General features: G+C 41.7%; 1 protein-coding gene across 1 annotated transcript in view; it reads left to right on the top strand.

Annotated features, from left to right (window-relative positions):
* The window catches only part of CHST9 (carbohydrate sulfotransferase 9), a 202,087-nt gene extending 191,865 nt beyond the window's left edge, over window positions 1-10,222 (top strand). The window contains exon 4 of the mRNA XM_036914248.2: window positions 7,562-10,222. Coding sequence (XP_036770143.2) covers window positions 7,562-8,653 — 1,092 coding nt within the window. The 3' untranslated portion in view covers window positions 8,654-10,222. The remainder of the gene's footprint in view (window positions 1-7,561) is intronic.
* The last annotated feature ends 5,628 nt before the right edge of the window (window positions 10,223-15,850 follow it).

The following is a 15,850-nucleotide window of genomic DNA, read 5'->3' on the forward strand; positions in this document are numbered from 1 at the left end:
CTCCTGGCCCCACGAAGGCTTTCTTCTCCCTGGCACTTCCATCTCCATCCCTTGGGAGCACCCCAACTCCCTCCTCCACTGCTGACCCAGGTCTCTGGCCCTCCCCAGCTCCAGCTCCCTGGTCCACCCCAGGCAGTCCCCAACCTCAGTGTCACCTCATCGACTCATGCCCCTTGCCTGTGAAAATTCCCTGCTTGCTGACCCACCCCTGTAACAACATCCCTCACCCCACCCCACAAGAAGAAGACTTTACACTTGGCCTTCCAACCCTGAGCCGCTGGCCCCTTCTTCCCCACCTTCCTCCATTTCTCCTCTGGAACCGTTCCAGATGTTCACACTATTGTTGTTCATCGTTAATACCGGGGGAGGAGAGGCTGGCTAACAAATGCTAATTTTTAGAAAACCAAATACCAACCTGGAGGTATTAATGAACCATATTTCAAATCTATTTGAAATCTGAGATTACACTGAAATGTTAAAATCCTTAGTCAAACCTCCATGTACTCTCTTCCCTTCGTCCCAAATACAGTTGACTGTGTTTGTCATTCTCACCCATGTTTGCCACATGCAGACACCTGAGAGATAAAACAGTAAAGAACAGACATTGTGCATGTATTTCACTTGACCTCATTCAATTTTTGAATGTCTTTAGAAAGTGAGGTGTTCTGCTAATTAAGCTTCCTGGGATGGAATTAGAGAGCTGGACTGTGTTCCTGATTTCTCCATTGACTATACAGAGTGACCTTGGGTGAGTTATCACAAAAGTCTATCCTAATTTATTTATCTGGAAATTTGAAAACAAAAGAATAGCCTCATTTACTCAAGAAAACTTGGATGATAACATGATAAATCCATAGAAGCCCATTGAGCCCACTGAGGAGAAGGTTTTTCTACTTATATCCATGAAGGTCATATCTGTTTTCAACTTCTGAAAAAGTATCCTATCCACAACCATTATTACTCTTATTAGGCACTAAAAATAACTAGGTCTTCATGAGAGTATGAAGAAATATAACTGCATTGATATCTAAATTCAAGAGAAATGATGAAAGATACATTAATAAAAGTGATATATAATTAAACTAGAAAACTTCAAAGCTAAATGATAGGAAGCAGGGGTGGGGGTTGGGGAGGCAACCACCATCTTATCATCATATCACCAATCTTATCACCAATCTTATCATCATTAAATTTGTCTGTTAGTTGCCCACCATGGTCTGCCCACAACAGTCTACAATGCTTAGGACATTCTTTGAGTCCAGGAACAACAGCTGGGCTAATGAATTGCCTCTTTTTCTCAAGCTGTGTGCCTTAAACAAGTTGGGTAATCTTTTTGAGGCTCCATTTCCTCATCTGTAAAATGGAAGTGAAGGTGGTGGTGTGTGTGATGGGTCTGGCACATAGCCGACTGTCCAAACGGCAGACATTGGGATCATTATTACTGCTCTGTCTAAGCAGTGCCTTCAAGGCCCATGAATTCAGCCTGCACTCCACCAGCCAACAGTTCCCAAATCTGTGTACCCAGTTTTGGCATCCTAATATTGACAAGCCTCTCTCAGGGGCACCTCAAACTCAAAAGATCTGAAACTGAATGGTGTGCACTCATGCCCACCCATAGCCTCCCCTAATGCCTGCTACTCCCTTTTCCTCTCTCTGGGAAGTGGGGGCCACTCTTACACTTTATTTACACTCACTCTTCCAGTCTGATCAATGTCCTAAATTTGCCTTATGTAACTCCCCTCTTCCTCATTCTCACACCACTGTGTTAGTTCCTCTCCTAACAGTTTTCACCTAGATGGTCTCCCTGCTGCCAGCACACCTTCCACTGCTGCTGGAATGTGTGCCCGAAGTCCTTGCCCTGCTAAAAATCCCCATCACCTGCATAATAAAGTCTACACTCCTTCTGTGAGCACAGGGAGTGAATGCCAAGTCTGCCTGCCTCTCCCACTTACCTGAATCTGGTCCCTAAGTGTCCTCTCAAAGCATAGAAAGCCCTTCCTGTCCCCACCTTGCCCACCTGTCAACTTCCCAGGGTCCTCCCACATTCATCTTCACATCAATTCCTCTGTGAAATCTGTCCCCAAAAATCTCTTCAGAAAAATTGTGATCCCCATTTTACAGACAAGGAAACTGAAGCTTAGACAAATGAAATAGGTTAGCCAAGGTTAACCACTAGAAAATGATAGAACAAGGACACAAAACCAGGACCATATGACTCTAAAATCCTGGTTGTCAACTACCTAACTCTCTTGTGACCAGCATATGATTGTTAATTTATGTACCTTAATTCATTCAGTTGGCATTAAACAAGGCCTAAATTGTTTGATATGTGATGCAGCTGAAAAAAAAACATCAATGACTAAGTCCAAGGTTTGAAGCCCAGCATCAGCAATAGAGGTGTGACCTTGGGCAAGTCATATAAACTGTCTGAGCTTCATTCAAGTCCTTCATTTGTGAAATAGACATTTTCATGTCTCGTCTTTGGGTTAATGCAATGATTAAACCAACTAGTCGCATGCCCCAGCCTTTCAACTAAGCCAGTGAGGTGGAAAAAAGTGCTCTTGAAAGAGGAAACAGAAATGGGTTTGTGTAGCACCCACTTTCTGCAAGAAACCCACCTTGACCCCCAAGCCTGAATTAATGTCCACACATTTTTTTCATTAGACTTCTCTGCATGTTTTTCATATCTTTCAACTAGCCTTGCAACAATATCCACTCTGCAAAGGTATTGATGGAAAACTACAGCCTTCTGCCATAGTTTACAGTTTAGCTGGGGCTAAAAGAGTTTCTCCAATGACAAAATCAAATAGCAGTGTCAGCTGGAATAAAATTACCTTGTTCACAGAAAAGGGCTACCATTGTTCTGAAGAGAGCAGAATCCTTGCTGGGGACCTGTGTGGTTTTCATGGAGCAAGCAGGATTTTGTATCAGCCAGGAGACATGGAAAGGCCCAAGGAAAAGAACATGGGTGGGGATGCTGAGAGGCCTATGGATGCAAGTAGAGAACGCAGACCGTGTCAGGACAGAGCGGAACACAGAGAGACAAGAAGCCCAGTGACAGGGTGACACTGCTGGGTAAGCAATCAGGTGTTAGATGATTGATCTATTTGAGCCAGTTCCAAATTATAAGGAGTGAGAAATAAAATGTTTAGGAAAGCTAATTTGGCAGTATTTTTTCAGGGAGACTAATTAGAAGGATACCCAACAAAGAGATAAATTTAAAAGATTTTTAAAAAGACATTATGAGATGTAAATTAACCAGTTTACTTTCTGATTGTTAAAGCATCATGCAGATTTTGTGAGCGGGTGACCGGCATGTAACAAAAGCATTTCAGAAATAGAAAAGAGTGAGAGAGGGACCACTTTGGGAAAGAGCAGAAGTTTGGCTTTTTATCCATGTGCTTTGAGGACAATAAGAACCCCAAAGATGTAGGAGTTTTTAATTACTATGTATTTATTATTTTATCTTTTCATTATTGTTGCCATCATTATGATGGTGGTGGTGGAAATTCACTGGTGTAAGCCTCAAATTTAAAATACCATTAACCTTAATTTTAGTAGTCCAAGGCCCTGTCATGGGAAGAATTGCTGTGATCAAAGAAAATGGAGGTGGGATGGATTACAGGGGTTGGAGGGTGGTCACCACAAGCTAATAATGGCTTTTATAAGGTAAGGTGACATAAGGGGTTGCTGGAAAAAGGTCTACTGCACATTCAAGAAGCTTCATGGAGCGTTGTTTCTTAGTTGCCTGTTTGTCTTTATCTTGGTCAGAGCTGAGGAAACTGACTAGTCCTAGATAAATGGGCAACAGAAGGAGGTCTGATTCATGAGCAGCGAACCTTCCCCACAGTTACCTCCCAAGCCAAACTCACCATTATTAAGAGGCTTGGGGAATGTGGGCTTCCCGTGAAAGGCAGGGGATACATGTGAAGGGTATTTCATCGGGCCCCTCTGAGCCAGCCCCGCCTACACAGGGCATTTGACTGCTTATGGAAACACTCACATCCACCATATTTGGTCTTTCTCTCCAGGATGGAATGAGATGAAGTCTCTTTTTTTTACTTTCCATTGCTGTACCCTAGTTCAGCGGTCTCCAAATGCCATTACTGCCTGGGGATGGTTGGGGAGCTTGTTTAAACTTAGAACCAGGAGCCCCTTTCCCAGAGACTCTGCTTCAGAGTGTGCACAGGGAGGCCTGGGAGGCCAGGTCGCTGGCAAGCTCCCGGAGGCTCCAAGGCAGTGCTGAGTGACTTTGAACCAATCTGATTTGGCAGCGGGTAAGGCTCCAAGCCCTCCGTGCCCACGTTAGCATGAGAAGCTCTGCATGTGCCTGTTCTGTTTGTTTTTGCTTCTGCCAAAGATTTGTTTGAATACAGATTTTCAGCACCTCTGCAATCAGTGGCAAATTGTTTATCTAAGTTAACTTTGACCTTTCGATGAACAGTTTTTCTTCAACAAGGTCATAAAACAATAGTTTGGAAACCCATCATTAAATTAAAATCACATCTGTCCATTCAGTAGTTATTTACTGATCATCTTCTCTATGCCAGACAACATGCTAGGTACCAGAGGTCCAAGACAGAACAAGGAAGACAAGCCCTCAGCAGCCGTATTTGAGTACAACAGAGATGGAGTTCTGGTGGGAAAAAAAACAACATAGAAGTAAATAAAATCACTTCACTTTGTGATAAGTGCCATGAGGAAAATAAGCAGGGTTCTGTTCAAGGGAACCTCAGAGGGAACATAATTTGGACAAGGTGGACAGGGAGAACCGCCCTACTGCAGAGGTGACCTTCTGGAGCTAAGAGAAGCAGCCGGCAGGCTGGCTGCTAGGATCCTGAATAACACAGCAAAAGGTGGCCCTAGAATCTCAAAAGTAACGGGGGGCTGCAGGGTTAGACAGCGGTGGTCAGAGTGATGACGGTGGTGCAGCTCCAGGTCTACGGTACAGAGAGGTGTACGTGAAATAGGGAATGTGTCGAGTAAAGGCGAGGTGGTCACGGAACTGAGTTTATTGGCTGTCAGTCACTGCACGTAATAACAAGAGTGGGACGAAGAAGCCAAGTCTCAGCTGGGAGCTAAAGTCTTCAGTGCATAAAGTGGAAAACCCCGGGGTACAGGCAAATGACCGCGTGAGGAGCAGAAAGGGAGGCTCAGCAGGACGCACGTGCTTCGTGGAAGCAGAGGGCTGTGTTGGGGGGAAGGTCCGGAGGCCGTGGAGCCCAAGGAAATCGCTCCCTGTCTTCCAGCCTGAGGGACGGGTGGTCAAGGAAGGGAAGTCTCGTCCACCTGAGAAAGTGCAAGGGAAGCAGAACCGTGGGGGGCAGCCAGGTTTCATCTGGGAAGTCATGGGAAACAAACACTCCAGAAGTCCCTGGAGATGGAAGGGCAACCTGACGACCCCAGCACAAGGTCCAGCGGGCACAGGGGACAGCTGATTTTGTTTTTCCTTTTTGTTAGTGGGGCAGGGAGAGAACCAGTTAGGGCACATGTAGACACACAAATCAGTCTGGATAGTAATGGACAACAAGGGAACCTTCTAAGTCACTAGCCACTGGGGTAAAATACTATTACTCCTACTATTAAAACAATAATAATAGCAATTATGATTTACAGTTGTACAAAAGTAGCAGCAGAAACGTCATGGTGGTTTTCTGTCTGGCTTGTGCTAAGTACTTCCCGTGTAGCCTACCAAGAACCCCATGATCTTCCAAACCTCAAGTCAAATTTTATAATTTCTATGAAAACTATAAGCACTACAAGTCAGTGATCTTAGTAAAGAGGGATTCAGGGCTTTGAAGCCATTCTGGCAGTCTCTGAGAAGGCAGCAGATAAATGGTTTTAGAGTTGAAATCCCAAATAATTGGCTGAGTGGCAAGGAAGATTTGGGCAGCTATTTTATGAGGGGATACACGTTGCTGTACTGTGATCAGTCTTCCTGCCCTAGAAAAAAGCAACCCCCTCCACCCAAAGTTTACCCGGTAGGAGGACCACTATGCCTGGAAGTGGGTCTCATATACTGCACTTCATTCCTCTGCCTTTTTGCTTAATTGGCTAAAAAATTCCTAATCATCCTTGAAGACTTAATTTCATTCATTCATTTGTTCATTCACTCAACAAATATGTGAGAGCAATTACTATAGGCTACAGACTGTTTCAGACACTGGAGTTACAATTATACCTACATACATGGATACACAAACATCCCCCACGACCTCCCCACCACTCCTCAACCTCTGTGCTGGTAGCCCCCTACAGCCCTCTCACGGCACATCATTCATTTGTTAGTTTTTCCAGTAACAGGCTGACAATTGGACTGCCATATCTCCAGTTCAGTCTTCTCTTCAGCCATCCTTTTCAAGTCTAAGTGAGATCACTTACCTCTCTGCTCAGAGTTGCTCAAAGTCTCCCTAATTTACCCAGAGTAAAAGCTGAAGTTCTTACAACTTTTGTCCCTCTTAGAGGATGCCGTCTTGAAAATCCCATCTTCCATGTCTTCCTTCACCCAGTTATTACAAGAACTGTAGGAAGTATCTAGTCAAAGAGTAGATGGGCTGATTCATCCCACTGACAAGAGAACTAACTTCTTTTTCTACTGTTGATATGATTTTATACAGCAGGACAGCAGGTAGACTTTTCTGGATTCCCTACTGATTCTTCACTGGGAAAGAGGGACTTGTCTTATACATGCATGAGATTATATGGTAGAGTGTAGTTAATAACTTTTTGTGATAATGAATTTTTTAAAATAAAACATTTTCCGAGGGAAAAATATATCACATTTTGCAAGTTCTTGGAAAACTGTGGTGACCATCAGGACTTTATTCTTACCCTGCTACAATTTTAAGTTGTAATCAATGACTGTGAACTGTTCTACACATTATAGAACACCCCAAAAAACAACAAAGATTTCAATCTAAATACAGCTACATTTTATATTTATTTTCAGATGCACTAAATCAGTGTTTGAAGGTAACACACTCCTTAATAGTTCAAGAATCACTGACCTACAGAATTGCAGAGCTACATGCTATTGCATTACAGGCAAAACTAAGCTGCAAACTCAGGGCCCTCTCCTTTCCATCTTGTGGGTGTGTTAAGTTTTTGTTTGTTTGCATTTTGTAAGGTTATGTAACTGATAACCATGGATGCAAAGATAGCACAAAAACAGTAATAAACTTATGATCATAGATTCAAATTAGAAACTCATAGTTTTATCCCTATAAGGTTCAGAAAATTTGGATTTAGAAAATCTATTAATGCAATATAGCACACTAACATTAAATGAATAATAACCTGTTAAGTAACCCAAATACATATAACATAAAATGTGAAACTTTGGTTCAAAATGATACATGGATACCATTTTTCATTGTTACGTTTTCTGTGAAGAACCTTGCTACAAAATGCATATTCAGCATGTTTTGCTAAATTGTTCTGGTGGCTTAAATGAAATGTTCTCTCCTTGATAGTATTTTAAAACAAATATGTTAAGTTCCTTATCTGGTATACCCATGTTTGTGAATGTGCTTTCCACACTTCTCCTTCTCTATTTTAACAGAACCCCAAATTTCACATACTGGAGGATCCCAAGGGAAAAAAAGAAAATCTTATACGCAATTCTGAGAGGCCAACTAGGGTCTTAATGAAGACCAGCCACTCACAAGGAAAGGATCGAGCTGTGGGTAAGCCCACAGGGTTACCAACAATTAAGTTGATTGAAAAACATCAAGGAACTAAGACCTTTTTCAAGAAGTTCAGCGAAATGAATTGGCCATTGGCCATTCGCCCTTTAAACAAAAGTTTCATCAGAGACAACAAATGGAAGAAAACTGATGAGACACAAGAGAAACGGAGGTCTTTCCTCCATGAGTTTTGCAAGAAATACAGTGGGGTGAGTCGTCCTCAGTCACATCTTTTTCATATGGTGTCCAGGATGTATGTAGAAGATAAACACAAAGTCTTATACTGTGAAGTGCCCAAGGTTGGCTGTTCCAACTGGAAAAGAATTCTGATGGTACTAAATGGACTGGCTCCCTCTGCATACAACATCTCTCATGATGCTGTTCACTATGGGAAGCATTTGAAAAAGCTAGATAGCTTTGACTTAAAAGGGATACATACTCGTTTGAATACCTACACCAAAGCTGTGTTTGTTCGTGACCCCATGGAAAGATTAGTGTCAGCATTTAGGGACAAATTCGAACACCCCAATAGTTATTACCATCCAGTATTCGGGAAAGCAATTATAAAGAAATATCGACCAAATGCCTGTGAAGAGGCATTAAATAACGGATCTGGAGTCAGATTCAAAGAGTTTGTCCACTACCTGCTAGATTCCCACCGTCCAGTAGGAATGGACATTCACTGGGAAAAGGTCAGCAAACTCTGCTATCCGTGTTTGATCAATTATGATTTTGTAGGCAAGTTTGAAACTCTGGAAGAAGATGCCAATTACTTTTTACAGCTTATTGGTGCTCCAAAAGAGCTGAAATTTCCAAACTTTAAGGATAGGCACTCTTCTGATGAGAGAACAAATGCTCAGGTCGTGAGACAGTATTTAAAGGATCTGACAAAAACTGAGAGACAACTAATATATGACTTTTATTACTTGGACTATTTGATGTTTAATTACACAACTCCAGTTTTGTAGCTTGTATTCATTTTCTAAAGCCCTGTTATTTACTTCATGATGCTAGCTTCAAATCAGCTAACCCTGATTTCCTTCTAATTGTCTGTATGAGAGAAATTTAACTAAGTGTAGTTGTCTTGATAGGATGAAGATTTTTACCAAATAGTATGACACCAATTGGCCCAAAGTTCTAGGAAAATTACCTAACAGAGACATGTAAAGAACTTGAGTTGCTCGAAAATGTTTGGGAAAGAGCTGCTTTTACATTATAGATTATTAATTATAGAGGCAATAACCTCACCAGCGGCGATGTCAGCTGCAACAGCTTCTTGCAGTGGTAGGAAAAGGGATCTAAAATAGCATGAGTGTATGTCTACATCCTGGAATGTGTTGTCTAAAGTGCATGGATATATTTTTAGCAGTCTTTGGCATATTAATCAAACACTGGATAGTTTTCTTATACCCTGGAAATCTTTCTGTCAACTATAATGATAAATCCATTTGAAATGATATGTTAGGCTTAGGCATTTTACATTAGATTAGAAAGCACTGTGTGATTTACAGCATGAGACTGTAGCAGAAAAAACAGATGAGGCTGGCTATGTATGGCTTTTTATATCCAACAGGCTGATTAAAAATGCACAACATGCTAAGATCAAAGCAATGGACGCAACCTTCCTCATCCAGAAAAAACCATAAGGGAATTGATTGTTTTCTTTTGAGCCGTCTCTGCAGGTACAAAATGAACATAACCACTGAAGGACTTAGTTTCTGAAGGAGGCCGTTAAAAAGTTTAAGCCTCATCAGATATAAATGTGCACCTAATTCTGGTTTAATTGGCCAGGGGGGAAATTGTTTCAGGGTGGAATAATCATCAAGAACAAAAGTTGCCACTCTGAATATAGACCTCAAACAATAACAAAGTTTTATAAGAATATTATTTGAATCAAAGCATCATGTGTTTAGCTTTATTGAGGATTGTACACCAAGAAAGCTTTTGTTTGCAATCTAATTATTCAGCTTGGGAATGACTTTTTAAAAACTAATATACCACTTCAAAGATAGGTTATGTTCTGGAAAATAAACATAACAAGAGCCCCTAGAAAAGTTTTTAATAGGCTTATGCATAAACAAATTAGGGTATTTTCTTTTTAAGTTAAAATATTCTATACTAATGAAGTCGAATACCACTGCATTCAAATATTAAATCAAAATCTTTGGAAAATAGGACCATGTGTCACCCTTATAAGAAGTTATAATGCTTTTTGGAAATTTTTTCCATGGGACTCTAAATCTAAAGACCCATTTGGGTGGGAAATTTATTTTAATTGGTCAACTCTTAACCTAACTTAAGCAAATCTCATGTCATTCAAACCCTGTTTAAATGCATTCCTTGAACACTTTCCTTTTCCCAAACTACCATTTTTTCTCATCAGTAAATATTCAGTAATGTCTGTCGAAGAAGAGTGGGTATTAATATTAGAATAGTAATAGACCGAGATGGTTACAGTTGTACTTATTTCATTTTGATTTTCCATTTTATGGCTGAGTGTTCATGAATTGCTTCACTCTGCATTGTGTCTCCCAGGGAGTAGGTAACTGCAATGACTGCCAGATCCTGAGTATTAAGCCTTATGACCCAACCTTTCACCGCTTTTCCACTCCATTTACTCTTGCCTCTAGACCATACGTGTAAGCTGTGCTCCCTGTCCTAGAGGACTTTTACTCTAGAGAATCTAAACTGTATAATTTAAATTTTGCTAGAGTGGATTCCTGGTAACTTAGAAACATTGAAATTATCTTTTTACAGAGAGAGAGAATAAAAAATATGCCAAGAAGGCTGACACATTATTCCTAAACTACACAAAACTGGTTTTAGACGGGACTTGCTACAAAGTAGAGGCAATTTTTTCAAAGTAATTCCTAAAGACATGTAAGGAACAAAAAAATCCTTTCTCTTTGTAACTTTGGAAAGAAAAAACATGGAAACAAGGATCTCATCTCTCTTATTAGCATTTCTAAGGCACTTGAGAGAATGGGACATAGGTAAACATTCGTATATGTAAACAGTCATATAAATGAAGAATCCTATATGCATTCATTTACATGACTGTTAGGCATTGGTGGGGGCGGGGAGGAAGCGACAGGTAGTGCTCCCTGCCAGTGCTGTTCTGTGCCTGCCTGTATGTGCCCCTCTCCTGACCCCTCTCCTGTGTTCCCATCGGCGGTCTGTCCTTCAGTCATTCTTTCCCTGAAGACTCTCTGATGCCAGCTGACATCCTGTGTGTTTGGGAGTTCCAGAGGCCATGTGTTACAAAGGTTTTACAGAGGGAGGATACATTTTTTATGTACCTCCTCTTCCTCTCCAATGACCTCTTTTTCTATAGGGCCAAAGAAGCCAGTCACCATTCAGGATTCCCTGTCAGGCTAAATACTCACACTGTTTTTCTCTCCTGAATTATGCTTTGCAGACCAGCTCACATTCCCCTTTGTCATCCTGCCTGGGTACATACCCCGGTGTGAGCATCCCTGCTCCTTTGGACAGTCACAGTTTCATGGGTGTAGATTCCTAAAGGCAGGTAACCAAATCTGGACTCACCTTCCAGATGCCCAGTGCTCCCATGTCAACAGCAGCAGCTTGAGGTGTGGTTGTAAGTCCTCTAATTAAACCCTAAGGATCTTATTTATTTTTACAGGCAGCAGTAACAAGCTGGCAGGCCCCTTCACTCTGTTAGTCCTCTGTCTGGAATTATTATTAGAGAAATAAGTTGGCAATTAAATCCATAATCACAGTTATTTAATGTAGTAAACTACATATGGACATGCTTTACTGATGTGATTGTGCCCAGAAACTCCCATAGCATTCAATGGAAATGTATGCACAGGACACCTAACTTTCTGATTTTCTCATGTGTGTTTAGAAATATCCATTGTCAATGGAAATGTAGGGCAGCTCACTAAATCCTCTGACTTCATGATCTATAAAATATTATTTAGCAATTCAAGAACTACTTGGACTCTATTTATAATTAGAGAAAAAAAACTTTTCCACTTTATTCATGAATTATTATTCTTCAAAAAAGGTGCTAGATCTTAAAATATTTAGTGTTTAGCTGAAGGGAATATATAAGCAGCTGCAGGGAATTACGACTATGCGTTCCCCTTGCAAAGATCACTTGCAGAGTGAGTAGAACTTGGGATTTGTAGGCTGGGCTTACAGTAAACAGTTCCTTACTATGAGTCCCCACCTGGCCAGCTGGGATGCATCCTGCCTATCGGCCTTTGTGGAATTAGGTGAAGCAAAAACTGTCCCTGGCCCACATCCCCACCAGGCTCTGAGGAATAGTTGGCCAAAGGCCTTTAATAGTAGCTCGACCACCTGAGAACCTTAGACCAGGGCTGACACAGTGTAGTCCTGCCCTTAGTGTCACAGCCTGTCCACCCCTAACTTAATCATCATAATATTCATGATCATAGTCATAATCAAACATATATTCAATACTTAGTGCCTTATATGCATTATTTAATCTCCATAGTCAATCTAAATTAGGTGCTATTGTAGCCCCCACCACCACCAATATATAATAAAGGAAACTAAAGCAGAGTGCGGTTGAGTAACATACCAAAGAAATACAGCTGGTAATTAAACAGGAGGCCAAAATGAACCCAGCCCCAAATACCGCTACCAAACTCTCTTCTTTAAGTATTATAGACTTAACTTTTTTTTTTTTTGCTATCAGTGTGTATTTAGCTAGTTGGTTATCACATTTCAAATCAACTTATCCCTTTATTCTTGCTGAGTTAAACCGACAGATTCAAACATTTTTTTAAGACATTAGGATTTATTCCTCTCCGCCTTTTTTGAATTCCCAGTCCATCCTGGGACACAATGTTTTTAGAAAAGGAGAAAGCCCCTGGAACAAATCTAGCCTGCCGAAAGTGAAATGCAGCCCAAGGGGAAGGCAGGCCAGTCAGTCCTCTGCACGTGGGCACTGGACGGCCTCTGAAGATCAGCCACGGTGAAAGCGCAGTCACCACTGAGACCCCGAGCAGCTGTGGGTGGCTCCTTCCTGAGTTCCCATCCCCAGTCATAGTTTGATGGGTAGATAACCCTAAACTGACTTGGGAAAACTGTACCCAAAAAATGAAGCAGGTTGACTTAAACCAACTGAGAAACACCATGAAAAAAATCAAGATAAGTAAGCGCCCAGCTAGGAGGGGACAGGCTTCCTGGGCCTGCGGACGCTCTACCTGTGCGAAGCCACCTCTGAAGAGCTCACTGAAGGGGGGCTGCCTCACACCATCTAGTGCACAGAATTGCCAGGCCACACACATCGCAGTTCCTCACCAGGGTCATATCCCTCAGGGACTCAGATCCATGTAAGCCATCATCTCTCCCATCTCTAAGCCTCTGCTCAAGTCTCGGCTCTATTCGAAATACTCTCCTCTCTCCGTATCTGGACATTCATCTCATGCTAACTCACCAAGGAATCTCTCAGCTTATTCTATTTTGAAATATAATCATTTCGTGAGCATTCAGATCAGTGGAAAAAGGCAAAATGCTTTTCTCCTGATGGGAGGCTCATTAGATTCTTCCCTTACTGGTGACGCAGGCATTCCTTCCCCTCCTTTGTTTCCTTCATTAACTTATTTATCCATTTGCTATATCCCTCTTTGTAGGAATATACAATCTCCATTTCATCGGAATACGTCTAAGGTCATCCCAGAGGAAGGGAACTGTGTCCGTTTAATTCACTTTTCACATTTCTGGCTAAGCACTGCATGGAAAGAGTTACTTTAATAAATGTTTTTGATGATACAGTTTAAAGGTTCTGCTATAGCTTTTCTTAACGTTTAATATGTGTATTTCTGCCTTATGACTTTCAGGCATTTATGGCGTCAGTGGATCTAAGGAGGAGCCAGGGTAAGACCTTGAGGAAGTGACCCTAACCTAAAAGCAGAGCTGTGGACACAGCAATCTCTTACATTTCTAAAGTGACATATATGTTTATTTAGTTTTTAAAGGACATGTTGAAAAAATACATGATTCTGGTTAATGTAGAGCCATTTACTGAGCACCTACTAGGCAGCTGACACTGGAAAAAATACTTGGCATACATTCATTCAATGACATGGAGGATATGTCTAGTCCTTTCCCAAACAAATGAGTTAGGTATCATGTCACCCACTGTTTTATAAATGGGAATAGTGGAGTCACAGGGGTGTCAGGACTAGCTGCAGAGCCAGCTTCCTGCTAAGGTCTCTCTGGCTTCAAAGCTGAGACCACACACAGCAGCCCACGGGCCAGACCGGGTCAGAGATAACATTTGGTTTGGTCTATAGTGCATTTTATTTACTATTGGAACTAGTTGCTGATGTTTCAAAATCAGGTCTCTTGCATCACAGGGAGGGTATTTCTGTACACATACCCCTGCATCGCAGGTGCCCACCTGAAAATAGTAGGGCAGAACCTAGATCAGCCCCCTAGAGAAGCCAGAGAGCTCTTGTTCATGCTCCCCGCCTAACCACCATCACCCATGTCCCTTCTCCCTCACCTGGCTGGGCCCTACGTGCCCCACCTTCCACTCCTGCTTCAGAGTGTATGTTTTCTCATCCACCAAGCTCCCAAAGGAAAAGCGCTCCCTGAACATTTTCTTGGACCATATTTGTGTGAGGCAGTCCATGAGGTTGTCACATTCTCACTTTCCTTATCCTCACTCAAAATGCTACTTGCCCCTGGTCTTATGCCCAATGGGATTGCCAAACAATACTTCCTTGTTTGAGGAAATCTCTTTTGACTGACAAAGAAGATGTCAGAGAAATCCAGTACCTTTCTTTGGCAACCTTCTGTCTTGGCCACTGGGTCGCCTTGGCCACAGCGTCCCTTCCCACCCTCCTCAGAGATGAGTCACGTTCCCATGCCCTCGGAAGCTCAGTGTCTAGAGACACAAACTGCTTCCCACTGAGGCATCCAGATGGCTATTTCATAACCTTCCTTCAAAACTCGTTTTCAAGGTGTCCCCACCCTTCCTGAACTCTGAAAGTGCCTATTTCCCAGCTTTCTCTGAGGATCTCCCTGTCTGGCTCAAAACTCCTCTCCACCCCTTCTTGTGACTAACCTGGGTGATGTTAGCATTCCCAGGGGCTCATCACTATTTTTGTGCCCTAATGACCTCTTTCTTTCACTCCAACTTAGAGACCAGGAGAAAACAGAAACACAGCCCTGGGAAGAAATAGCCATTGTCCCTAAAGAGCAGAAAACTTCTGGCAAATGCTGGAGTACTTCATTTTATCTGTTAATTTCCTCAAAATATTTCCAAAGCTTAGAAAAATGTTCTTCAGAAATATTATGAACCAAAATGGACTTAGAATGCTACAGTAACTACCAACTTAAAATGGCAGTATTATTAGAAGACTATAATTGTCCTTAGGAAAAAAATAACCCTGATTTAGTTTATCCATTTCTCAAAAAATAGTGACTGGACCACCGGTATCAAAATTATCCAATTTTGTGTTCAAACAGATTCCTGCACCCCACCCAAAATGTGCTGAAATTAGAACCTCTGTGAAACTCACTTGGGAATTTTTTAACAATCTCCTGGGATGAGTTTTTTACATAGCAAAATTTGAGCACCACTCATGTGTATGTGATTCTTTTTAAATCCTGGTTGATTATAGGTGATGACAAAGCCTGCTCCCTTCCTTCTGTGACTTTGTTGAAAAGCTAAAGAATCTCAGCTCAGAGACGGGTCGGAGGGTGTTGGCACCCTGGTCCTCTGTGGGATTCTGACCTGGGCTGAAGCAGAAACTTGGCCCCTAAGATCTGCCCACCGCAATAACTAGAGCTGAAGTGATGAAGTGAGTTATGGGACCAGCCCTGTGCACTGCCCAGACTTTTTGAAAGCGTTCAGGATGAAAATGGGGAAATGGAAATTCTCCCCTTTTGAAACACAAAAGACAAATATGTACTGAAGGCAACTTTGGCGACACAACTTCATACTGAACTGAAGACGGTACAAGTTTCTCCAATAAAAAATAGAAAAGCCATTTTCAAACTGACCTAAGATGATTGAAAATGGGAGATATTTGCTATTTGGGTTATTAGTTTGAAAGCAAGGGCCCCAGGAAATATTTTGCAATTTAATTTAAATGGTGAGAATGTACATTTTTCTTGGACTTCATTAAAGCATTTGTCTCTCCTTGCCTTTCTGTTAGGTT

The sequence above is a fragment of the Manis pentadactyla genome, chromosome 6, assembly GCF_030020395.1.
Source record: "Manis pentadactyla isolate mManPen7 chromosome 6, mManPen7.hap1, whole genome shotgun sequence".
In the NCBI taxonomy this organism is placed as follows: domain Eukaryota; kingdom Metazoa; phylum Chordata; class Mammalia; order Pholidota; family Manidae; genus Manis; species Manis pentadactyla.